This window comes from Miscanthus floridulus, chromosome 8 (assembly GCF_019320115.1).
Source record: "Miscanthus floridulus cultivar M001 chromosome 8, ASM1932011v1, whole genome shotgun sequence".
Taxonomy (NCBI): Eukaryota; Viridiplantae; Streptophyta; class Magnoliopsida; order Poales; family Poaceae; genus Miscanthus; species Miscanthus floridulus.
In genome coordinates, this window is record NC_089587.1 from 104078615 (window position 1) to 104106195 (window position 27581).

The window sequence follows — 27581 nt, forward strand, 5'->3', positions numbered from 1 at the left end:
TATCTATATCTTTTTCATCCTCTAACAACTTTCTATATCATGTGCGCGCTCTAGAGAGCCAATTCCGCTCTCCATCTTTGTCTGGGAGAAATTTGGGAAAAAGATAAGGGTATTATGGATGTTTTATCCTTTTCATGTTCTATAGGGAGCTATTTTACCAAACGGGGCCTGTTTGGCAAAGCTCCACGTAGCTCCAGATCCACAAAAACAGCTCCATTTCAAAATTTTCTAGCCAAACGTTCCCAGCTCCCGCAGCTCCACCGCAGATATTCCCCACCAAAACGGTGAATCTTCCCCCCAGATCCATGGATTTTTTTGGAGCACCTTAAGGGGTGCTCTACCAAATCTAAGTTTGATGGAGTTAGGAGAAATTACCCACCATTGCCACTAGTAAGTGGAAAATGACTGGTTCGTTCTATTTTTCCTTCTCTTTCTCCGGTCGCGAGTTTCTTCTCTTTCTCTAGTTGCGACTATTCTTCACCGTGACTGGCCACCACGCCCTCGCTCGGCCTTCCCTGGCCACCGCGCGGCCCTCCCCTGGCTGTGGCCATGCTCGGCAGTGGCTCGCCGCTAGCCACCTGCTCGCCGGCGAGGCAGCACTCGCCCGTCGGAGCCCTGCCCGCGCCGCCCCTCCTCGCACTCGCTCGTCGAAGCCCCAACCCTAGCCGCCCCAGGCCAGTCACGCCCTTTCCAGCTCGCCCTAGCCGTGAGTAGCGCTCGGCTGGCCCCGCCCCTCCCAGCCGAGGCCGCGCTCCGCCCCTCCCCGCGCGCCATGGTTGTGGCCACGCCCGGCCGTGGATGCGCCCGCCGAAGCCGTGTCCGGCCATGGCCGCGGGTCCGGTCCTCCTGCTCAACGGGGAAGAAAATCCTGTGAGGAAGAGGATACTGATGCGTGGACCCTAGATGGCAGTGAGATGGAAGGAAACCTGGAGCTATACCAAACATTTTTCGGGATCTCAGATCCACGGTGAAGCTGCTCTACGGTGGAGCTGCGCAGGTCCGTGGATCTGGAGCTGTTTTTTTAGATCTGGAGCTCTACCAAACATGCCCAATTAAAACACTTTTAGCTCTACTGTGGAGCTGCTCCTGGAGGCGAAGACAAATTAAGAAACTACTCTACTAGTGAAGGAGAGCTGTACTAAACATGGTCTAAGTGGTTCTGACTTTCTAGATACATAGGAATAGCTTTTGCGATACATTTAGACATAATATATATTTAGATGTATAATAACATTATGTATTTAGAAAAGCTAGAACGATTTACAATTTAGAATGGAGGAAGTATGAGAGAATAAACACACTGCAAGGAAAAAAAATATTTAAAATTGTAGCACAGACGTACATGCTCGCTATAAACGCACTCCTATACATTTTAGCTGTAAACACATGTAATGGGTCCTACTATAGAAAAAAATATTTAAAATTGTAGCACAGACGTATATACTGGCTATAAACAGGCACGTTCTATCCCTATGATTATATATGAGCACTAAAATACTTGAGCAGAAAGATCCAATAATAAAGTCAACACAAATATCTCGTTGATGGGTATATCACCCCACAAATTTTATTAAGAGATGGGTCGCACGACGGCGCAACCCCGCTCGTGTGTCTCCCTCTGCCTCCCATGCTCTTCCTCCCGCCCATGCCCGCGCCGGAGACGAAGAAGAAGATGGCGGCAATTAGGGTTCTGGCGGTGGCGGGGTTAGGGTTCCATTCCCTGGCGGGCTTAGAAGGGGGTTTGGGAGGAGGCGGCCACGACACGGCGGTGGAGGCGGGCGAGATGGCGGCGGGGGCGCTGCCCGCTGTGGTGGCGAGGGACGGTGGTTGGGCAGGGTTGGCGGCGGAGGAGTCGTGGCAGGGCTGGTGGCGGGGGCGTCACGGCGGAGCTCGCTGGCGCTCAGGGTTTAGGGTGGGCGGGGTCCGAGGGGGCAGGGGCGGGAGGTCGGTGGTGCGGCGAGGCGTCTCGCCACTGGCCGCCGGTGGTGGGGGCGGGGCGAGGATGACTACGACGGAGGTGCGTCGTGGTGGAGGTTAGAGGAGGGCAGGGTCGAGTTGCGGAGGCTAGGAGCGGAGCTAGAGCAAATTCGAAGGGGTGCATCTTGCCTTGTGGGTGCACTGATCTATAATATGAGGGTGCAAATATGGTGAAAATTTGACTCTTTCTGCTGTGATTTTAAATTTGCGTGGGTGTGGCCGCACCCACATCCTTGAATATAGCTCTACCAATGGTGGAGACAGGGGCGGGAGGCGGGCGGCACGCCGGCAGCGATGCAGCCGCTGGCCAGGGGCGGCAAGGGAGGAGGCGGGGGTGGAGCGAGGACGAGTGCGAGCATGAGGAGGAAGACGAAGGGTGGTACCGGGTCGTGGATCGCGCGACGGGTCACGCTTTATCTCTGTCCATATCACCCACCGGCCACTGTTAGAAGAATAAAGCTGTTGAATAATAAAATAAATTTAAGCGAAAAGATATAGTGAACTCCGAGCAGCCATTGAGTATTATATTGCAAAAAAAAAGTAGCAACTGGACTGGTCTTGGTCAACATCTTGAACAAGTTTACTGACTTTCCTATTGGTATACACGATCTCCTGCAGGTGGTTTTCAAGTCAGCCTCCCGTTAAATTATGAAAAATTCAGGGAAAACATTTAATGAACTCCATAGTCATTTAATATTATATGGCCCAAAAAATCAGTAGCAAGTAGACTGGTCTTGGTCAACATTTTGAACAAGTTTACTGGTTTTCCTATTCGTATACGATCTCCTGGTGGTTTTCAAGTCAACTCCACATTGGTCGGAATAAAATATGTACTCTCTCCGTTCTAAGTTGTCGTTGTGCCTTTTATATATTTATAGTTTTTACTATATATCTATATATGCATATCTAAGTGGGTAACAAAAACTAAGTATCTAGAATAGTCAGAATGATTTACGGTGATTTTGGAATGGAAGGAATATCATTTAAATTTTATCATGTTGAATTGAACATGTATCATTTATTTTAGTTAGTATGATCCTTCAAGTCTTCAACTATTGGAAGTGATAACTTAAAACCTGGTTATTTTGGACATGCGATTATATTTGGTGAAAATGAGACCAAAGTTCATATTTGTTCATTTTCTTTGGCACTTATATTACTTCGACTAATGTGATTACATGTTGAAATAGACATTCTTATTCATTTTTATATTGTGCAGGATGGTGACAGATCGAGTCGCGTCTGAACATAGAGGAATGGAACCTACGGCAGAAGACATTGTTTGGTTCCTCCGAGCAAAGCTCTTGTAAGTGCCTTTTTTGTATCCACTAATATAATACTTACTCCGTCCATGACTAAATCAACCGAATCTATAGAAAAGAGTGCTAAGATTTATATGATACTAAATTAGTATCATTAGATACATCATAAACTTTATTTTAATAATATACTCATTTGGTATCACAAATATTTGTACTTCTTTCTATAAATTCGATCAAACATTAAGTGTTTGACTTTAGACAAATTTAGAAATTGATTTACTCAAAGACAGAGGAAGTACCGTATCGAAGAATTCAAAGAGTGCATGCTATCAACACCATGACTTTGTTCAACTAACCAAAGTGGTCTTTTTCTCTTCATGGTACTGTGAGCTGTAGTCGGTGGATGCTAGCTAGTGCGATGGCCATCAACGAGCCAAGCAAAGAATGAACTCGACACTGAAAGCGACCGTGACGTCTAAGGAGGGATGAATTAGACAACTTAAAAATTCTAACTCTAAAATATGACCTCTTGTTCTACCTTAACAAAAACCTATACAAAAGATAAACTATCTAAATGTGCAACTATGGTTTTTGCTAGTGTATTGCTATCTCTACCACAAAAGGAGTTATACAAACAATGTAAATGCAGAAGCTAAAGAGTAAGGTAGAGATATGCAAACTCCCGTCGATGACTCTGGTATTTTTACCGAGGTATCGAGAAGCGCGCAAGCTTCCCCCTAGTCCTCGTTGGAGCCCCTCGCAAGGAATCCCTCGCAAGGGCCAAGCTCCCGGTCGAGTAACTCCGTGGATAGCTCCGGACCTTCCCCACGCGCAAGTGAGTCTCTGGTGTACCTTCCGGCAAGCCTCTCCCGACCGCTCCCCGCCGTCTTCACTATCAAGCTTCCGGTCAAAACGCCGCGGGCCTTGTTCCCATCGGTACACGGTGGCGGCGACACCACAAACGCGGTTGGTGTGATCTCGTAAGACTACAAGCCCCTCCAACGTACAACAATGATGTGCGCAAGCACCGAGTGGTAAAAGGTATGCAAACCTCACTAAATACTAGGCCTAAACCTAGAGCAAGCGCATAAGAGGTGGTCTAATCAACCTAAGTACTTCGCAAAGCACCTACGCTAATCACCTAACGAATCACTAAGCACTATGCAAGTGGAGATCACTAAAATGGTGTATTAACACCCTTGTATGTTTCCTCAGCTCCACACTCAACTCAAATGGTCGGTTGAGGGGTATATTTATAAGCCCCACTGAAAAAGTAGCCATTGGGGACGAAACCCAACTTTCTGCTACTGACCGGATGCTGATCACGTCCTGACCGGACGCGTCCGGTTGTCCCGACCGTTGGAGCGCGCGTGTTGATCGGACTCGGCTCAGAGTCCGGTCATCATCAACCGAACGTGTCCGGTTGCGCTGGCGCCGCTCTGGAACCTCTTTAGAAACGATCGGACGCTGCACTTCGTGCGTCCGGTCGTCCAGTGCCGTTGCGTCCGGTCACGCTGAAAACATTTCCGTGACGATGAACAGTGTAACCGATGCGTCTAGTCACTGCTTCGCTCAGCGTCCGGTCATAGCTGCCGACGTCTGGTGTTGCTGAGCAACTAATCGGATGCGTTCGATCCTTATTAGGGCTGCGTCCAGTCACCTTTGTGAAGCTCGTTTCTTCACGATCTTGCGTCTGGCTTGGTTCCTAACTTCGTGCTTGGACTTTGCTTGATATCTTGGAAGATCTTTTGTGCTTCTAGGGTCTTGCTTAAGGTGTTGATCATCGGATCATCATGTCACTTTCGTCCAAGTCACGTCTTGCACCCTGTTGAACTACAAAACAATCACTTGTAAATTCATTAGTCTAATTTGGTTGTGTTGGTCATCAAACACCAAAATCCAAAGTAAATGGGCCTAGGGTCCATTTTCCTTATAGACACTATTACAAAAATTATTTTTTCCCTAACCTACTTTCACCGCTGGTTCTATTTAAACCAGCAGCGATACATTATCACCGCCGGTTCATTACTACTTGGAGGCTGTGGCAGTGATAATGATTTTCAGTGTCAGTTCGAGCCACAAACTGGCTATGAAAATTGTCCCCAAGTATATATACATGAAAACCCTAACCCAACCCGTTACCATCTCTCTCTCCTTGCTCACCCACTTGCCCCTCTCTCTCTCTCCCCTGACTCCTAGGCTCGCGCCCCTCCTCCCCATAGCAGCTGTTGCACCTCTCCTCCCTCCCATTTGTCGGCACTCCTCCTATGTCGGCGTTGTAGATTCGCCACTCACCACCTCCTCTCCCCTCGGCTGGCGCTGCAGATCCAGGACGGCCCCTCTACCATGGCCTAGCAGTGCCACTGGCGAGGCGCGGACTGGATCTATGTGACAACTCAGTGGTGACAGCGTGGACGACTGCCGACAACGCAGGCGGGTGCGGGCTTGAGCTCGGTGGGCGACAATGCGAGATCGGTAGGTGACAATGCCGATGGGTGTTGGGCACGGATGACTCGCAAATGCGCAGCAGCGGGTGCAATCGTTTTTAGGTTTTCAACGTCGTTTCAAACCGACGGTGGTGTCGATTCAGATCAACGCCCACTATCACTGTCGACATGCAAAATCAACGATGATGATGATTTCTGAGGCAGCGGTGATGACATATCTGTAGTAGTGTGAGAGCTCAACTAAAATCCGAAGTGAATTGTGGAACCAAGAAGCTAATGCTAGCTTTTGGGAAGGCATAACAACTACTACCTCTGTCCCAAAAAGAATGCAACTACGAGTTGCGTGCCATCTAAAATGGTTTATGTTTGACCAAGTTTCTAATGAATAATATTCACATTTATGGCTCCAAATTAATTTATTATGAAAATACATTTTGTACTTAATCTAATGGTATTTGTTTAGTATCATAATTGTTAATAATTTTTTATCTATAATTGGTCAAACTTAAGATACTAAAATATGACACTATGCTAGAATTACATTAATTCTTTGTGGGACAGAGGGAGTAGGAAGTAATGGTGGAGTTGCGAAACTAATACTTGCTTTTAGGAAGTCATGTCACTTCTGTGTTGGTAACAAACCTATCAACATCTTAATTTAGGTTTCGGTTGATGCTGATTGTGGGCATCTTATTTGTATGTAAGTCATGTGGACTGATGTTACATTTATTTTCTAGTTGAAAATTTTATGGAATCATGTCTCATATATGTAGTTGTTGCATGTACTAAATGAATGAGTACCATGACCATGTATGAGTTACTTCACGAATTTGTAAATAAATGAGGTATCTGTGTGGACAATTTTCATGTCTAAGGGCTTACTGTCAAGGAAAACCATTTTATTTATGGTCGATAGAGAATTCATTACTAAACCGGAAAATGTATTTTGTCTTGTCATCAGCGTGTGATAGGGATAGAATTCCAGACCTGGTGTGCGAAGGAATTCTAGACCTGGTGGCCTAGAATTTTACTTAAAGAGAAATTGGTTCACTCACAGACACTTTTTCTATCTCTAACGCTTATGTTCTGTCAATATTTCGTATTTTCCTGTCAGTTTCGTACTGACAGGGAAATTTCACTTTCCAGTAGTGTTGGACACCTGAATTAGTTTAAGCACCAGTATCAGAGCAGTGCATTAAAAACCAAGGTACACTTCACTTGGTGTGTCCTATTTCAGGCAACCTGACCTTGGACGATGTAAGGCCAACCATCGATTTGCAGATCAAAACTTTTGCAGACCCTTATTTTCATCAATGCCTCAATCACACGTGAGGCCCCCACTACCATAGGATGGCCTTATTGTCCCGGGCGGTAACGGCCTTTAGTCCCGGTTACCGCGCCGGGACAACGATCCCGGGACTAAAGGTGCAACCTTCAGTCCCGGGTCATCGAGCCGGGATTAAAGGTTCCTTTTCTTTTTTTTTTGTTTAATTTGTTTTCAGTTCAGTTACACATATTTATTTAATATATAATATGTTTTTATGTACGTATTCTACACTGCTAATATAAATACACGCACGCATATAATTATATCTAATTCTCATCTCGAGCATTATTATATTCGAATAAAGTATGAAACTATATATATTATAGATATATATGTATATATACAACACTTTCATAATTTTGTTCTCGAAAATAACGATATCAATAAACATTTAATTTACATCATTTATTCCTTAGGATCAAAGTAGAACTCGCCGTTGGGATTTAGCACTTTTTCTAGAAGAAATCTTGCTATTGACTCTTGAACTACTTTCAGATGGTCTTTTTGCATGACCCTTTGTTTCAACCATTCAGTCTTACATTTGAAATAAAAGGAAAAATATTAATACATATATATATATTCATTTAAAAATAAATAAAAAATTGATATATACGTACTCTGAGGACATCTTCAGGAGTTCTTCTTATGTGTGCAGTGATAAATTCACAAACGTAGTATCCACACAAGTTATTACCTGGTTGCTGCCGCAAACACCACTGTACGAGAAGAAGATTATTCTCATCATCTTACACGTAAATTGAAGTACGATATAGTAATTAAACACGTGGGCAAGTATATATAGTACAACTTACTAGTATTTCAACTACATTAAGTGGTGCCTTGCAATTCTTGCGGTGTTGCCGAATAAACTCTTTCCAAACCCTGTGCGACCAATAATATACGATCGTTAATAAATTATGGCAAAGTCTATTCAATAATAGTTGTGCGCGAGAGATCAAAATTACCCCTGGATAATGTCTATCATATCTTGGTATAGTGCCCGCTCGTTTCTCAACGAGTCCAAGATTACTAACCGACTTGAGTTTAACTCAATGACAATGAGTATGCAGTGAAACCTGCATTGGTTTATACACACACGTACATGTATATAAGTTGTATTGATATTACATAAAATGTGTAGACTACATTATTATTAACACTTACTCAAAGTTATACGGGAAAAGTATTGTTGTCTTGTCGTGCTGCTTCATGAAGAACCTCATGATATTCTTCTGTGCTTCAGATACCCACTGCTCCTTGGCAATAATATCGGTTTTGAATACGATATAAGGATCAATGAAGCCAACACTGGTATCTTGTATTCTTTAGAGCTCTGACATCTGGAATCTATATATAAATATAAGTTACATGTAAGGATAATTATATACATGTACGCATGGAAGTGAGTTTATTAAATAAAAGTACGAATCACTTACAAACAAAAGGAGCTAATGATTGATTTGTCCAGAGTGTCCATGTGGTATAGTTGATGCAATTCTTCGAAACTAATATGTAAGATGTCATCGCCACGGAAGTAATGATGGTCTCTAAATCTGACAAAGATCCACTCCTCACCCCTGCCACACGCCTGCATGTACCACTTGTTGAGCAAGTACATTTACGTACCCAATTCATTCAGAGCTGCAGGGTTGTACAGACTTTTGCCAAATTTATAAGTCTTCCTCAGGTATCAACTTTCAGGTTCTGGATTGGAGCTTTACCCATCAATTGATCCAAGGTTAAACCAGTTAGTTCAAAAAAAACATTAAGGTCTTGAACCGACACTTCTCCAGAGTTGTCTGGTCGATAGACTTCTATGTTGGAACCATATTCATTAGCAACAACAAGATTTTTGCATTGGTTGCTTTTGTTGTCCGAGCTGTGGGACATCCTTCCCTGATGCTCTTTTCCTTTTCTTATCTGCATCATGTGACTTCACAAGGGAGCGGTCATAGTCTGATAGTGGCGGAGGCTTATGAAGTTTAAGCATCTTTTTCTTGTGAGCTTCGACCTTCTGCCTCAGCAGATCTCGTGGTATGTAAAAGTACGACTTCTCCTTAAGCTTCGCTTGTCTCTGCTTTTGGATATCTATAAAAAAATCTTTCACTTTTTTGTCTTCTTCAGCTGCTATTTGCTCATCAGTCTTTTTAGAAAGTATTTCTTGAGAAATAACTCTTTTTTCGGGGTCTTCTTTGCCGCTGGGACCTTAGACGTCTCTGTAGTGCGTCGCTGTGGGGGAGGTGTTGGAGATCGGCGTGGAGGCGATGAGGCCGGTGTTGGAGACCGGTGTGGAGGCGTTGGAGATCGTTGTGGAGGCGGTGGGGCCGGTGTAGGAGTTGGAGATCATTGTGGAGGCGATGGGGCTAGTGTAGGAGTTGGAGATCGCCGTGGGGATGAAGTCGTCTCGCCCCCGCGACGCTGTGATGAGATGGGGAATGAATGATTGGGCTAGGCTGGGGGGAGACCCTGCTACAAAAACCAGTTGTGAGTCAATTATTTTTGAAGCCAATATAAAATTAATGGAAAATAATATTTCATTCACTTTCATTCGTACCTAGGGTGAGGTAGGGGAAGCGGTGGTGTCCCAGGATGATGATGAAGCGTTTGCGCCATTGAATAAATGTCTTCTCTACTTCTCCTAGTGTCTTCTCCCCATCACCGCCTTCAATGTCAAGAGGAACATTGCTGTAACCTTTGAGCACTCTATCGATCGAGACGCTAGCATATCCAGGTTGAATAACTGACCTATGGATTCTTGGTGTCTTCGTTCGGTCTATTGGAGATACAACCCCGACAGCCACCATGATTGATGCATTATTACCATCTGGAATGTGCAGCTCACATGTTGTTAGAGGCTCAGTAATGTCATCAACAGGGAAGCGCAACCCAGCGTCATCTTGAATAACTGGCAGCTCCATGGAAGCACAACTGCTTTTCATCTGACCAACGGGGCTAATGGTGACTCTCGGCGTTGATTGCGATTGCATTTGACTCATTGCTAGCTACACTTGCCTCTTGATCTCCTCCTGCATTCTTGCCTCAAGAGATTTTTCTCGTTCACGTGATTCAAGCAATACTTGTCGTGACTCATTAATAAATTGCTCTAATACACGGATTCGGTCTGCCTCCTCATCCTTCTTTCTCTGGCGGCTTCTGTAGGTATCCTTGTCTGCTGGAAATGCTTGTAGCCACAGAACCGCCCCATAGCCTCTTGTTCGACCACCGTGTTCAGGATTCTCTAGGGCATATGTCAATTCATCCTTCTCTCTATTGGGCTTGAAAACACCACTATCAGCTTCTTCCCTAGCATGAGCTTGTCTGTGTGTTGCTCTCTCAAATTTTTGGCCGAAAATTAGCTTGCCAGTGTCTGGGTCTAGGCTTCCCCCATGAGCGTAGAACCAATTCTTCGCGCGTTGAGACCAGTTCTTCTCTATTGTTTCAGGTATGATTCCCTTGGCAGTAATCTCTGCTTCTAGGTTCTGCCACTTGGGAATAGCACTCCTATAACCACCTGATCCCATGCGATGATGGTATTGCTTCTGTCGGGCATTCTACCGATTCCTCATCACACGTTCCTCACTCTCTTGAGATGTCTTGTATTGTACGAAGTCATCCCAATGGGACTCCAACTTGACAAATGCCTTAGCATTAAAATCTGGCGTATCATTCTTCAAGATAAATTTTTTATACAATGTCTTCTTCCAACTCTGGAACAATATTGCCATCTTCTTCATTGTCCAATCCCTCACTAGCTCCTTCAAAGCATCATCTGCTTGTAATGTGAAATGTTGAGTGATATCTCTCCCAGCTAGGTTCTTGTCACGATCAGATACAAAACTAACATTAGGAGCGGATATCTTCTGCTTCCATTCACGAGCACTAACTGGGATCCTATCCCTTACAATGAACCCACATTGATTGACATATGTCTGAGCATATGGTCCCAATGGTTTGTCGGTGTCGGTGTCGGTGTCGAATTCTGATATTATGAAACGGTCCTCTAATGGCTTTTTTGGCCCTCGGACTTTCCTACTCTTGCCGGTGGTTGATGTAGATCCAGAGACCGGCTACATGAGTAGAAACACAACGATTAACAACAAATATGCGTACGCATGCATCTATAAGAGATGATAGATAATCGAATATACCTCGCCAGTATTTTCTTGCGCGATAATTTATTGATCTTCAACCACCGGAATATTTAGGATATCCTCATAATCAGTAAAGTACTGACTCATGTCATCTACATCTGCATTGGTGCCGGCGTTGATAATATCCGCCATTATGTCATCATTCAAGTTATCATCCGGAGCAGCCATTTGTATCTTCAAGATAACACATAGATAGAATTACTATGGCACATAACATAAGTACATGTGATAACACATATAGAATTACTAAATCCAATTAAATATAATAACACATAATATTTCATAAGGATAAACAATAATAAGGTATAGGCTTTGGAATCGAATCAAAAACACTTTCGAACCAAAAACATGGAAATAAGTACATGTATATATACACATAGAATGATACAATTTTCTCTCTCTCTCAACACATAGAAATAAGTGCATATGTATATATCTCTAGATATGCATGTGATAACACATAGAATGTCTCTCTAGATACAATTTTCTCTCTCTCAACACATGGAAATAATTAAGTACATGTATATATACACATAGAAATAATTAAGTACATATATATGTATACATATAGAATCTCTCTCTAGATATGCATGTGATATAGATAGAATTACTAATAAAATATCCAAGTGATATATAGATAGAATTACTAAAATAAAATATGCATGTGATATAGAGATAGAATTACTAATAAAATATGCATGTGTCAATTACTAAAACAAAATTAAATCTAACATATATATAGAGAGATAGAATATAATTACTAAATCCAATTAAATAAAATAACACACATATATCTAGATAGAATTAATTACTAAATCTAATTAAACCTAACATATATACATAGATAGAATTACTAAATCAAAATAAAATCTAACACATATATAGAGAGAGATAGAATAATAATTACTAAATATATCAAAAACTATAATAAAAACTATCTAAAAAACTATCTAAATAAAGTACTAATTAAATTTTAATACATTTAAATCTAATTAACATATATCAAAAACTATCTAAAAAACTAACTAAAAACTAAGAATAAACTACTAATTAAATTTAAATACATTTTAATCTAACATATATATATATATATATAAAACTATCTAAAAACTATCTAAAAACTATCTAAATAACTATCTAAAGAACTATCTAAAAAATATGGCCGAGAGCAGCTAGGCTAGCTGGGGCGGATGGCGGGCGTGCTGGCCGGCCACGGGGTCGAGCTGAGCACCTCGCGCGAGGACGACGTATGGCGGAGACGAGCTCGACGGCCGCCGGGCGGGGCTCGATGACGAGGCCGGTGAAAGCTCTAATTTGGTTTTGGTTAATTGATGAAACCCTAAGTACTAACCTAGTTTATCAAGATGATTATGAGATAGGTAGCACTACTCCAAGTGATGAAGCAATGGTGAAGATCATGACAATGGTGATGGCATGGTGATAGTCAAATGCTTAAATTTGGAAAAGAAGAAAGAAAAACAAAAGGCTCAAGGTAAAGGTATAAAATATAGGAGCCATTTTGTTTTGGTGATCAAGACATTTAGCGAGTGTGATCACATTTAGTATTGATAGCCGTACTATTAAGAGGGGTGAAACTCGTATCGAAATGCGGTTATCAAAGTGCCACTAGATGCTCTAATTTATTGCATATGCATTTAGGATCTAGTAGAGTGCTAACACCCTTGAAAATGTTTGTGAAAATATGCTAACACATGTGCACATGGTGATATACTTAGTGGTTGGCACATTTGAGCAAGGGTGAAAAAGATAGAGTCGAAGAGGAGGTAGTCGCGCTGGTTACAGAGTGACCGGACACGTCCGGTATTCGGCGGCAGACTCAACGACCGAAAGCGTCCGATCGCCACACCGGACACGTCTGGTATGACTTAGAAAAATAGTGTTCCACGGTGAAGTCGATCAGATGCTGGCAGCATCCGGTCCGGTCGTCCATGGGTGCTTACTGTACTCGACCGGACGCTGAGGCTCAGCATCCAGTCAGTCTCTACCTGACGCGTCCGGTCGGCCCTGGTGGCTTACTGGACTCGACCAGACTCAACAGTGGAGCGTCCGGTCAATTGAGTGTCTGCGTCCGGTGTGAGCGTCCGGTCATCGGCAGTATGCGCGGCAACGGCTATGATGAGTTGAACCGGACACATGGCAGTCTGGGGCTACCGGACATGTCTGGTATGCCGACCGGACGCGTCTGGTATTCACGACCGGAGCGTCTGGTGCTGCGTCCGGTCAGTTGGACTGTAGCGTCCGGTCGGCCCGCGATTTGCCCAGTGAAGGGGTATAACGGCTCTATTTGATGGGGGCTCTATTTATAGCCCTATGGCCGACTCAAGAGATAACTCTTGCACATTTTCATTGACATAGCAACCTTGTGAGCTTAGCCAAAGTCCTCCCACTCATCTCCATCATTGATTCATCATCTTTGTGAGATTGGGAGAGAATTCAAGTGCATTGCTTGAGTGATTGCATCTAGAGGCACTTGGTATTCGTGTTGCGCTGCGGATTTCACTTGTTACTCTTGGTGGTTGCCACCACCTAGACGGTTGGAGCAGCGGTGGAGGATTCGCACGAGTTGGTGATTGTTCGTGGCCATCTTCGGTGATTGTGAGGGGAGTTGTACCTTCCCCGGCGGAGCACCAAAAGGTAACTCTAGTAAATTGCTCGTCTCATTGAGTTACCTCACTTGTGGGTCGGTTCTTGCGGTGTCCTATCGTGTGGACGAGGTTTGTGAAACACCTCTTAGTCGCCGAACCACCAAGTGTTGGTCGACACAACGGGGACTAGCGTGTTGGTAAACATGTTAACCTCGGGAGAAAAATTAGTTGTCTCTTGTCATTTGCATTCTTCCGGTGATTGGCTTAATCTTCATCTTGTGATTGGTTCATCCTCTACACGGTGGTATAATCACCCTACTCACCTATTTACATTCTTGCAAACTAGTTGATACAAGCTTTTTAGTGTAATTAGAATTGAGAGCTTGCTTTATTATTGTCATTCATCTAGTTGAGCTCTTTAGAGTAGCAAGATTGAGAGCTCTTAGTGAGTAGTTACATAGCAAGTTTGGGTGCCTAAGTAATCATTGCAACTAGAATTGTTGGATAGGTGACTTGCAACCCTTGTAGAGCTAGAGCAAGTTTGCATTATGCTATTTATCATACTAATCAAATTGCTCTAGTTGATTTGTAGATTTTTAAATAGGCTATTCACCCCCTCTAGCCATATTAGGACATTTCAAATGGTATCAGAGCCGTGGTCACCGTTTGATTGAAGGCTTAACAACCTCGATGTCAAATCACTACTAGAAATGTGTTCATCAATGACGATTCAGTCGTGATGCTTACAAATTTCGTCACAGAACAAGCACTTTCTATGACGAAATTTCCAGCTTCATCATAAGTAACAAGTGACGGAGCTTTGGCACGAAGAATAATGACGAAAACAAAAGAATCGTCATAAAACAACAAAACTAAATCGTCATAGATCGTTTGGCTCGTGTACCACCTCGAGGACGTGGCGCCGTGGTCCCACCAGCAGGTCCCACCTTGAGGACGTGGCGATGTGGTCCCACCATTGGGTCCCAACCTCAAAGAAGTGGCGATGCGGTCCCACCAGCGGGTCTCAGCCTGAGGACGTGGCGGCGAACAAGTGGGGCAGCGTGGCCCACATAGTCCAGGTGGACCTGCATCCTTCCGCCTCCCTTTTTTTTGCCAAAAAATAGCGCACGCAGGGAGATTCGAACCCGTGACCTGCTGCTAGACATGTTGGTGCGTTACCACTGGAGCACTCGCCATTTTGTGATAAAGGCATGCATGTTTTTCTATTTGTAAACGTATAACATGATAATTGATGATTTTTTCCTAATTTTTTCTAAAATCATTCTCTATCAATTTATTTTGTTGGTTTTGTCAATATATACATATGAAAAGTTTGAGCAATTTAAATTTTGAATTTCAAAAAAATGCAACTTCAGACAAGATTTTGGTTCCCCAAATGATTTCAGCTGAAAAAGTGATAAATACCAAAGTTGAATAACTCATCAAGATCGACAACTTTTGTATTGGTTATTTCTTCATATGATAAAGTGGTAACGACATTGTTCACAAATGCGACACATCTCTCACAATGTTTTATAAACTATAGGAGACATGTGTAAGATTAGTGAACAATGTATGCTAAGAATTTGTCAAATGAAGAAATGACCAAAATAAAAGTTGTATATATTCATGAGTTGAACAACTTTGGTATTCATCGCTTTTTATGTTGAAATCAATTTGGGTCTCAAATTTTGGTTCGAACTTGTCGTTTTTTAAAATTTCAAATTTGAAAGGTTCCAATTTTGTCAAATGACAAGATGACTAAAATAAAAGTTGTAGATATTAATTAGTTGAACAACTTTGGTATTCATCACTTTTTATGTTGAAATCATTTTGGGTCTCAAATTTTGGTTCGAACTTGTTGTTTTTCAAAAATTCCAATTTGAAAGGTTCAAATTTTGTCAAATGACAAGATGACTAAAATAAAAGTTGTAGATATTAATAAGTTGAACAACTTTGGTATTCATCACTTTTTATGTTGAAATCATTTTGGGTCTCAAATTTTGGTTCGAACTTGTCATTTTTTAAAATTTCAAATTTGAAAGGTTCAAATTTTGTCAAATGACAAGATGACCAAAATAAAAGTTATATATCTTGATGAGTTGAACAACTTTTGTATTCATCACTTTTGCATATGAAATCATTTAGGGTTTGAAAATTTGGTTTGAACTTGTCAAATTTCAAATTTCAAATTTTTAAATGCGTAAAACATTGTCACATCCAAGTTTGATCAAACTTAAATACTGAATCATGATTTTAGAAATTTTTAGAAAAAAACCATCACATTTGGAGTTAGTACAAGGGAGAACAACTAGTTACAAAATTTACCCACAGATTAAAAAGAGAAATTACACTGTTCTAGATGATACTTACATGATCATAGTAAACAGTGTGATTTCTTTTTTAATCTGTGGGTCAACTTTGTAACTAGTTTTTCTTCTTCGTACTAACTCCAAATCTGATGATTTTTTTTCCTAAAATTTTCTAAAATCATTCTCTATCAATTTATTTTGTTTGTTTTGTCAATATATACATATGAAAAGTTTGAACAATTTAAATTTTGAATTTAAAAAAAATGCAACTTTCAGACAAGATTTTGGTACCCTAAATAATTTCAGCTAAAAAAATGATAAATACCAAAGTTGAATAACTCATCAAGATCTACAACTTTTGTATTGGTTATTTCTTAATAAGATAAAGTGGTAATGATATTGTTCACAAATATGACACATCTCTCATAAGGTTTTATAAACTATATGAGACATGTGTAAGATTAGTGAACAATGTGTGCTAAGAATTTATCAAATGAAGAAATGACCGAAATAAAAGTTGTAGATGTTCATGAGTTGAACAACTTTGGTATTCATCACTTTTTATGTTGAAATCAATTTGGGTCTCAAATTTTAGTTCTAACTTGTCATTTTTCAAAATTTCAAATTTGAAAGGTTCAAATTTTGTCAAATGAAGAAATGACCAAAATAAAAGTTGTAGATATTCATGAGTTGAACAACTTTGGTATTCATCACTTTTTATGTTGAAATCAATTTAGGTCTCAAATTTTGGTTTGAACTTGTCGTTTTTCAAAATTTCAAATTTGAAAGGTTCAAATTTTGTCAAATGACAAGATGACCAAAATAAAAGTTGTAGATAATAATAAGTTGAACAACTTTGGTATTCATCACTTTTATGTTGAAATCATTTTGGGTCTCAAATTTTGGTTCGAACTTGTCATTTTTTAAAATTTAAAATTTGAAAGGTTTAAATTTTGTCAAATGATAAGATGACCAAAATAAAAGTTGTAGATCTTAATGACCTCTACAACTTTGATATTTATCAAATTTTTATTTGAGATTATTTGGTGTCTCAAAATTATTTTAATAATTTTGATTTTAATTTTTTAAAATTTAATTTTTTCTCATTTTTAAAGGTTCAATTTTGTAATTTTAAACTGTTGTAGTTGTTTTAGTTATTGTATATGTAAATATATCTATAAAAAATTATAAATTTTTGTATTGTATTATTTATTATTTACATGTGAATAATTCATTTTAATTTAGAATTTTGAAAAAAAATTCAATTGTAGGGGCGGCTTATAACCTCAGCTGCCCCTACAGTGAAAATAAAAGATTGAGGGTCATTCCCTTCCCCTCCCCTCCTTCCACTGCATCGGCCCCGGAGGCGAATAGGGGCGACTAGGGTTTCAGCCCCCGGCGACACGTCGCTGCTCAACTACACCAAACCATCAGCCGCCGCCTCCCTCACCCCACCTGACCATCGCGGTCGTGGCTGCCTGGCGCAACACACCACACCTAATCCAGGCCAGTGCGCTCCACTCCCACCCCATTGGAGCAGGTCGAGGCTGGGGCATGGCGCATGGAGGAGGCAGGCAGTAGCACCCCACCCTAGCCAAGCGCTTGCCGTCCCACCGTCGCCCCCTCTGTCTTCCAGTCAGCTAGGGCCAGATCCGGCCAGAGCGCTGCGATTCTCACCGACAAGTGCAGAGATTCAGGTAGTGGAGTATCTATTCCGGCCGGGGGCACGGCAGATCTGGCGGCGGCGCAACCCTGCTAATGCTCGTCCATGCGATGCGACTCGAGTCGTGGCGCCACCGACCTTCCTCCTGACGTCGATGCGTCTCTCAGCGGTGAGGCAGGCCGCTGCTCATTCCAAAGCTGGCGATGCCCCTTGCCCAGCAACCACAAAGTGCGCTGCTTGCCTTTGCCCGCCTACCCTGGTCCATCTCATGCTAGCTGCTCCTTTCAGTTGGTTCCTCTGCAGGGCTATACGCTGATGTGCTTGGGCTTGAGGATTTCTTACACGCGTTGCCTATCTCTGCACCCAGGTTACTTGTGGTGACGCCCTGCTTCAGGTTACTTTGCTTTAGATTCGATAATATTAAAAACATGCTTTGTTCTGATGCAGAGCCAGACTGATAGAGTGGCGCTACACTAGGTGACGGCAAGCACAGGCACATCATGACATATGTTGTAAAAAGGTACAGAAAACATGTGTAGTCCCTACATTCAGTTGCTATTTGCTATCCGATTTATTGAATACTTGAATTATATTGTGTTGGAAAAAGTGGGTGCAAAACGTTAGATTGCTCATCGTCCAATTGCGCATAATTTCTGACTGCATTAGATAAACATGATGGAAATAATTCTTGGTCGCAGCCAATATTTCTCATATTGGATAAATTTCATTTTTGTTGCATCTCACCAATCTTGTGGAAATTTAAATATTTGTGATACAGAATCATTGTACGCATGTGTCTATAATAGTTTATAAATAAAAAGTAAATCTACTACTAGTAGTACCTATATATTTTACTAATGTATTAAATATTTAACTGAGCCATAGCTCAAGCACTAGTTATGTAGTTTTGATCAGTTTTGATGTTCTGAAACATTGCACACATATATGTGATTCTGCATGTCACACTATCCTGCATGTTTACTTGTTTTTCAGTACATCAGCTAGTTTGTTCCTTATGCACATGTCCTTATGTGTTCTTGTGCTATTATAATAAGACTTAGAGAACGTGGACCTAGTATCTAAAGAAATTTGTTTAGTCGGATAACAATCCGTTTTCTTGCTATTGCCAAGAGAATTGACAATTCTACTTATTCATGCTCATATGTGCAGTGGAGGAAGCAAGCATGGACATGGAGACCCTGTCGAAAAATTGAGAATGGGTCAGTTCCCTTTCTATTTGATTGTTGTTTTCTATTCGATCAATGTGAACCTGCACACTTAATCCTCTGTTCTGCCCCTTTTCAGTACTTCATTATATTTGCCTGAAACCTTAACTATTGATTCTGATTTAGAATCATTGTATGAATGTGCCAGTAATTATAAACTGCTACTACTACACAACTAGTAAACTATAAGTCTGTAAGCATTCTTTGCTTACAGTCTTGATTCAGCTAATTTACAAATGTGCCTATAATAATTTATAAATCAGCTACTATTACACAGCAAGTGATTGTGATTCAGAATCTTTACCGTCTGTTTGTACAAATGTGCATGTAATAATTTACATGTGGCAGCACTAGAAACCATTTAACTCGTTGATTACTAGGTAATCATGTTCTTTACTAAAAAAAACTGGAGTGCTCTAATACAATTTCCTGATCATCAGTACATCTGAAACAGCAGCCTTAAAGCTTTTAATTGCATCTAGTGAACCTCTCCAAACTGCTGTACTGAATAAGACACTGTTAGCCAATTATAAACCTTGAACTGCCCTTCTTTGTTCACATTACACAAGTCAGGTTTGCCTTGAACTGCCCTTCTTTGTTCGCTTTACACAAGTCAGGTTTGCCTTGAACTGGCATTCTTTGTTCAAAAAATGTCTTAATTGTAGTAGGTTTGCATTAGTACTCAATTATTGTAGTCCATATTAAGTTTCAAGGGTATTTTTTTATTGGGCAGATCAGCTCTCATTATTGTAGTCCATATTCAGTTTGAATTAGTATCAAATTAGAACTGAAGCATGTAGACTGCTATTTCTGTACATTAGGCTAACAAGAAATCAAGACTACTATTTCCTGATTTGATTGAACTAATAGCCTGCTAGATTTTTAAAAAGCCAATGCCTTTCTCTAGCAAACCTGCACACACTGTGATTGTATAGTATCATACCAAAAAACACAGATGATTTGGTGGATATACTGAAGCACAATATTACGCATTTGAATTTAAATTATTTATTTTTTTGCTGGAAAATCCACTGTAGGGGCGGTTCTTGATTGAACCGCCCTTACAAATACACATAGCAGGGGCGGCTGGTGATACAGCCGCCCTTATAGAAGTCCACTACAGAGGCGGCTGATATTACCAGCCACCCCTACGAAGGGCACTGTAGGGGTGGCTGAAAACACCAGCCGCCCCTATAGAGGGCACTGCAGGGGCGGTCAGGAAACCGCCCCTACAGAGGCACCCTCTGTAGGAACACCCTGGGAAGGGCGGCTGGCGCAGCCGCCCCTACAGAGGCTCTAGAGCCGCCCCTACAGTTAACTACAGTTAACTTCTAGCCCAAAGTATGGTGGATTGCCCTTAGGTGAACTGATTGTGCGGGCATGAATGTGGTTTCAAATCTGTATATAGGGGTGAAATTGTGCTGGATCAGAATTCAAAATACCAAGCTTTGTACTAGTTTAGTACTCTTTAAAAGCAAATAGTATCAGACAATGTCCATACACAGTTGTCGCAATTTTCGTTATTGCTCAACCAGTCAACCTGAAACTGGTTATTTGCACCATTTAGTATAGGCTCTAGCTGTGTTTTCAATACTAGAAAGTTGGATAGAAATCTTTCATTCACTGATAGTGACAGGTTAGTTGTTACCGATACCACTCTCAGTTATTTTCCAAAGCTAATTTTGTAGTGCTATCAGTAGCTTATGTTGTTGCATGTTGCAGATGGGAAGACTTTCAAGAAGCCAAGGCGTCCATATGAGAAGGAGCGCTTAGATGCTGAGCTGAAGCTGGTTGGTGAGTATGGTCTACGCTGCAAGCGTGAGCTGTGGTGCGTGCAGTATGCCCTGAGCCGTATCAGAAATGCAGCCAGGGAGCTGCTCACCCTGGATGAGAAGAACCCACGCCGTATCTTTGAGGGTGAGGCGCTCCTCTGCCGCATGAACCGATGAATAGGTATCTTGTCATATATTCTTTCTCAATCAGTTTCCAAAGGATCTTCTCATTTTAAACCTATGATCTTATCTGACATGTTCATTATCTTGTAGGAATCAAGTGAAAAGAACAAGCAGAATCGCCGTAAAGTCAAGTATCATCAAGCTACGGGTTCTCGCAGCTATGTGGCACACTTACATGCATATGTAAGTAAAGAGTACCCTGTACATATTTGCACTAAACAACTTATTTTGCATTTCATCTGAGAAAACTTTGCTGTAATTGGTTATCTATGAAACAGAAGAAGAAGAAAAACAATGCAGAACCAAGCACAGAACAAAATGAAGAACTTGATGCGGTGGAGGCCTTCAAGACCTGCCATACCAGCTCCAAACATGGTCTGACTGAACTAGCAAGAGAAGCAATTGTAAGTCATGACATCTGTTTCGCTGTGCCAACAACTATTCATTAATTGGATAATATGTCTTGTTTCAAACATTTTGTATTCTGTCTTTTGCTCAAAACTAGTCATAATCCAATATAGCTAGACATACTTGCTAAATAATAATCCTATGTTGTTGACTTCTACTTGTATTCAGTTACCTGACAATAAATAAATGACTCATGATTGCATACCTATTTGGCATCAGTTTCTGTCAATGCAGCATAGGTTTTTATTTTTTAAAATACATCTTGTGTAATATTTCCTCCTCAAATTAATGCAATAAGTATCAACTAATGATGGGTCATTGCTGTTTCAGTCAAATATGGAAGCTTTGAGGACAGAACCTGTTGCTGAAGGTGAGACAGCAGTGTCCAGTGTGCAGGTTGTGTCCTAGGTGCTCTCCCAGAACAGCTCAAACCTTTTCCTGAAGAGTTTTGGCATCAAACCAGTGCCATCCTCCAAATCATCATCATCAAATGAAAGTGAGCTTCGGGAGCAACTAGCAGCTGAAGCTACGGTTGTTGTACAAGGTGAAATCGATGAACTCAGGAAGAGAAGTGAAGAAGCTGAGGAAAAGCTGGCGAGGACACAAAAGGAGATGGAGGAGTACAAGAAGCTGACAGAGATAAGCAACAAGGCAATGGAGGAGAACAATGCACTGCTCAAGCGTATCTTGGCCATCAACAATGCTTCTTCGACATGAGCGTTGCTCGTAGCGGCTGGTTCATTAAGCAAGGGGTCTGCTGGTGATTTTGTTTATGTAGTAACTTATGTTGCTGGTGGTTGGTAACTTTTTATTATTTCCTATGATGTTAATGTGAACTGAGATGAAACTAGTAGTTCAAATATGATGTCTAGTGAGTAATGTGAACCGAGTTTAGAATTGTTGATTAAGTTGTTGGTCATTGGAATACTGGATCTGTTAATTTATGGAAGCTTTTGGTCATTCCAGTATTATTTACATTCTATAATGAAATCAGCATGTGCACTTATGATGAATTATCTGACCTTTCTGTGATGATTTGGTAATTGATTCTGTGATGAATTTCTATTTACTTCAGTGACGAAAATGAGAACCTATCACAGCAAGCCTTGTGGCCCAATAAAAATTGGACACGTGGGCTATCCACATCATTGGCCACGTTAGCTGCCACGTGGTCGGACACGTCACCTGCAATGTGGACGCGCCATGTGGACAAGACACGTCAGCTGCCAGCGTGGCAGACGTCGTCTGGCCGCCTAACAGACGGCAAGTCATGACGAAAAAGGGGCTATATCAATGACGAAAATAGATCGTCATAGAAAGAATACACTTCTATGACGATGGCCATTTCGTCATAGAACAAATGCACATCTATGACGAAAATAGACGTTTCGTCACGATAGGTAAAATATGACGCGCATTCAATGACGAATACCATATCGTCATAAATTTGTCATAAAATAATATATGTGATGATTTTGGAGTCTTCAGTGACGAAAGAAGAGCATCATTGATGTACACATCCCTAGTAGTGAATTATGGCTCAAGTTGTGTTCAACCATGTGGGGGGCAAACCACCGTTCTTTGATGGCACATGCTATGATTATTGGAAGAGAAAGATGAGGATGTATCTTGGTTCAATCAATGATCAAGTATGGGAAGTGACCAAAAATGATTATGCTATCATTGATCCCGACAATCCCACCAACCAAGATAAGACCAACAAGTAATGCAACACAATGGCCCTCAACACCATAACAATGCCATTGATTCCAAAGTGTTTGAGCAAATCAAGGATTGTGAAAGAGCAAATGAGGTGTGGACAAGATTGGAGGAAACATATGAGGGCACACCGGCGGTGAAGAGTGCCAAGTTGTATATCCTCAAGGACAAATTAACAAGCTTCAAGATGAATGAAGATGAGAGCATTTCGGAGATATTCCATCGATTGCAAGTAATTATCAATGACTTGAAGGCTTTGGAAGAGAAGATCAAGGATGATGACGTCTCTCATCGGTTCTTGATGTGCCTACCTCCAAGATTTGAGATGTTAAGATTGCTAATCATAAGAGGAGGATTGAAGGATATTACCCCCAACCAAGTACTAGGTGATGTCATGACACAAGAGACATACTGTGTGGAAAGGGAGAGGGATGACAAGGATGACAAGAAGGAAGAAGAAGACAAGAAGAAGAAAAGAATAGTATTCAAGGCTAGCTCATCATCATCAAAGAACAAGGGCAAGTCCAAGAAAGAATCAAGTGATGATGATCTTAGTGATATTGATGATGAAGCTATGGCTCTCTTTGTGCGCAAGATGGGTAAGTTTATGAAGAAGAAGGGCTATGGTGCAAGAAAGAGAAGAGATCACACAAAGAAGAAAGAGTATGTGAGAAGATGCTACAATTGCAAAAGTCCCGATCATGTAGTAGCAAATTGTCCATACAATAGTGACAATGATGAGGATGAGAAGAAGAAGCACAAGGAGGATAAGAAAAAAAAGAAGGAGAAGGAGAAGAGAATGACCTTCCAAAAAAAGAAGAAAGGTGGAGGCTATGTGGTCACATGGGATAGTGATGGCTCTTTGGATAGTGATAGCTCTAGTGATGATGACAAGAAATCTATCAAGAGAGCACTAGCAAGCATTGCCATCAACAACAAGCCCTCCATCTTCGACACTCCATCGACGTGTCTCATGGCAAAACCTACCAAGGTAAAATATGATGTGAGTGATGATGATGAATGTGAAAGTGATGCTTGTAGGAGTGATGATGATGATGATGAGTACTCTAAGAAGGAGCTCATGGACATGTGTGAGCAAGTGCATACTTGCTTTGAGATGAAGAGAAAGGAGTGCAAGGAATTGAACAAGAAAGTCAAATTCCTTGAGCAATCCCTTGATGAGCTCAATGCCACTCATGAGAGGCTAATGGAAGCCCATGAGAAGCTTGGTAAAGCTCACTCTAAGCTTGAAAAAGCTCACTCCTCTCTTATTGAGCAAGTCAAAGTGGAGGAAGCCAAGAAGGAGCAAGTGATCATAACATATGATGTGGGACTAACATGTGATCTTATTGATGAATCTTTTCATGAACCCATTATTGTTGCTCCTACTAACACTTGTTGTAGCACAATCATTACTACTCCACCTATGAATGATACATCACTAATGGTGGAAAATGAGAACCTCAAGAAGGAGGTGAATGAGCTCACTCGTGCCTTAGGCAATGTCTATGGTGGAGATGCCCGCTTGCTAAAGTGCTTGGGTAGCCAAAGGTTTTCTCTCAACAAAGAGGGATTAGGCTATACCCCCAAGAAAGGCAAGGTGGCCTTTGTCACTCTCAAAGCTAGCTTTGTGAAGGATAATGGTCGGTTTTGCAATAGATGCAAGCAAGTTGGGCATATAGAGCAAAATTGCAAGACTAACAAGAGCAAGCTACCTAATGTATCCTCAATCAAGTTTGATTCTTGTTACATGCTTTATAAGGGTGCCAATGGTGTGAAGGCTAAGTTCATTGGTACACCAATTATTGGCCCAAAGAAGAAGGCCATTTGGGTACCAAAGACCTTGGTGACTAACCTACAAGGACCCAAGCAAGTTTAGGTACCTAAAAAGAATTGATCTTCTTTTGTAGGTAAATTATAAAGCTGAAGGAAGGCATTGGGTACTTGATAGTGGGTGCACACAATACATGACCGGTGATCCAAGAATGTTCAATTCAATCAATGAAAGCAAGAGCAATAGGATTGATAGTATCACATTTGGTAACAATGGCAAAGGCAAGGTCAAAGGACTTGGTAAGATTGCAATATCCAATGACTTGAGCATTTCCAATGTGCTACTAGTAGAGAGCTTGAACTTCAACCTATTGTCGATAGCTCGATTGTGTGATCTTGGTTTTAAGTGCATATTTGGTGTGGATGATGTAGAGATCATAAGTGTAGATAGTTCTAACTTGATATTCAAAGGATTTAGATATGAGAATCTATACTTAGTTGATTTCAATGCTAGAGAAGCTCAATTGTCAACATGTTTGATCACTAAGTCTAGCATGGGTTGGTTATGGCATAGAAGGCTTGGTCATGTTGGAATGAAACAATTGAACAAATTGATTAAGCATGACTTAGTTAGAGGCTTAAAAGATGTCACTTTTGAGAAGGACAAACTATGTAGTGCATGTCAAGCAGGAAAGCAAGTTGGTAATACACATCCTAAGAAGAGCATGATGAGCACTTCTAAGGCATTTGAGTTGATGCACATGGACTTGTTTGGACCAACCACATACACTAGCATTGGTGGAAACAAATATGGATTTGTGATTGTAGATGATTTCACTAGATACATATGGGTGTTCTTTCTCGTTGATAAGAGTGATGTGTTTGCAACATTCAAATTATTTGTCAAGGGCATTCACAATGAGTTTGAAACAACCATCAAGAAAGTTAGAAGTGACAATGGAAGTGAGTTCAAGAACACTAGAATTGATGAGTTGTGTGATGAATTTGGAATTAGACATCAATTCTCAGCCAAGTACACTCCTCAATCAAATGGCTTAGTTGAAAGGAAGAATAGAACTTTGATTGACATGGCAAGATCAATGTTGAGTGAGTACAATGTGAGTCATTCATTTTGGGCCGAAGCAATCAACACGGCTTGCTACTATAGCAACTGACTCTATTGTCACCCCATGATGGAAAAGATACCTTATGAGCTATTGAATGGAAGAAAGCCCAACATAGCATACTTTTGGGTTTTTGGTTGTAAATGCTATATATTGAAGAAAGGCACTAGATTGAGCAAGTTTGAAAAGAAATGTGATAAAGGTTTCTTACTTGGTTACTCTACTACTAGCAAGGCTTAGAGTTTGGAATTTGGCTAGTGGTACTCTTGAGGAGGTTCATGATGTGGAGTTTGATGAAACAAATGGTTCCCAAGAGGAAGATGAGAATCTAGATGATGTAAGAGGCACTCAATTGGTCAATGCAATGAAGAACATGGACATTGGTGAGTTAAGGCCTAGAGAGGTAATTGATATTGAAGATGCAAGAATCAAGTGATCTCTAACTCAAATATGCAAGCTAGTGGTTCTCATGATCAAATCCAAGCAAGCACTAGTGATGGGAATGTGCAAGATCAACAAATGGCTAGTTCATCATCTCAACCAAGTAATCAATCTAATGCAAGCAATCAAGTGCAAGTGCTTCAACCAACCAACGTTGCAAGAGATCATCCATTGGACACTATCATTGGTGATATTTCAAGAGGTGTGCAAACAAGATCAAGATTGACTTCATTTTGTGAGCATTTCTCATTTGTGTCATCTATTGAACCTAAGAAGATAGATGAAGCTTTGAGGGATGTTGATTGGATCAATGCTATGCATGAAGAGCTAAACAACTTCACAAGAAACCAAGTATGGGATTTAGTTGAGAGGCCTAAGGATCATAATGTGATTGGAACTAAGTGGGTCTTTCAAAACAAGCAAGATCAAGATGGGGTAGTAATAAGGAACAAAGCAAGATTAGTGGCTCAAGGTTACACTCAAATTGAAGGTCTTGACTTTGGAGAAACATATGCCCCGGTTGCAAGATTGGAAGCAATTAGGATCTTGCTAGCTTATGCATGTGCCCACAACATCAAGTTGTATCAAATGGATGTGAAGAGTGCATTTCTCAATGGGTACATCAATGAGCTTGTGTATGTTGAGCAACCTCCCGGTTTTGAAGATGAAAAGAAACCCAACCATATTGACAAGTTGAGAAAGGCTTTGTATGGATTGAAACAAGCACCAAGAGCATGGTATGAGAGATTGAGGGATTTCCTACTCTCTAAGGGATTCAAGATGGGAAAGGTTGACACCACTATCTTCACCAAGAAGCTTGGGAAAGACTTATTTGTAATGCAAATCTATGTTGATGATATCATCTTTGGGTCAACAAATCAAGAATTTTGTGAAGAGTTTGGCAAGATGATGGCAAGTGAGTTTGAGATGTCTATGATTGGAGAACTTAGTTACTTCCTTGGTCTTCAAATCAAGCAAATGAAGAATAGCACATTTGTGAGTCAAGGCAAGTATATCAAGGACATGCTCAAGAAGTTTGAAATGGATGAGAGTAAAGCTATTAGTACACCAATGGGGACAAGTGGAAGCTTGGATAGTGATGCTAGTGACAACATGGTGGATCAAAAGATGTATCGGTCTATGATTGGAAGCCTACTCTATGTGACCGCATCAAGACCGGATGTGATGTT

At 41.1% G+C, this 27581-nt stretch overlaps 1 protein-coding gene across 4 annotated transcripts in view; it reads left to right on the forward strand.

Annotated features, from left to right (window-relative positions):
• Window positions 1–22271, forward strand: part of LOC136477111 (small ribosomal subunit protein uS4y-like) — a 41362-nt gene extending 19091 nt beyond the window's left edge. Inside the window, exons 2-6 of one of the 4 annotated variants that reach the window (XM_066475141.1) lie at window positions 3197–3283; window positions 18193–18265; window positions 18916–18965; window positions 20694–20924; window positions 21017–21109. In XM_066475141.1, coding sequence (XP_066331238.1) covers window positions 18246–18265; window positions 18916–18965; window positions 20694–20920 — 297 coding nt within the window. In that variant the 5' untranslated portion in view covers window positions 3197–3283; window positions 18193–18245 and the 3' untranslated portion in view covers window positions 20921–20924; window positions 21017–21109. Of the gene's footprint in view, window positions 1–3196; window positions 3284–18192; window positions 18266–18915; window positions 18966–20693; window positions 20925–21016; window positions 21110–21204; window positions 21331–21664 lie in introns of those variants that run through there. The other 3 variants (XM_066475142.1, XM_066475139.1, XM_066475140.1) reach the window with 3 other exon arrangements.
• Window positions 22272–27581: the final 5310 nt, after the last annotated feature.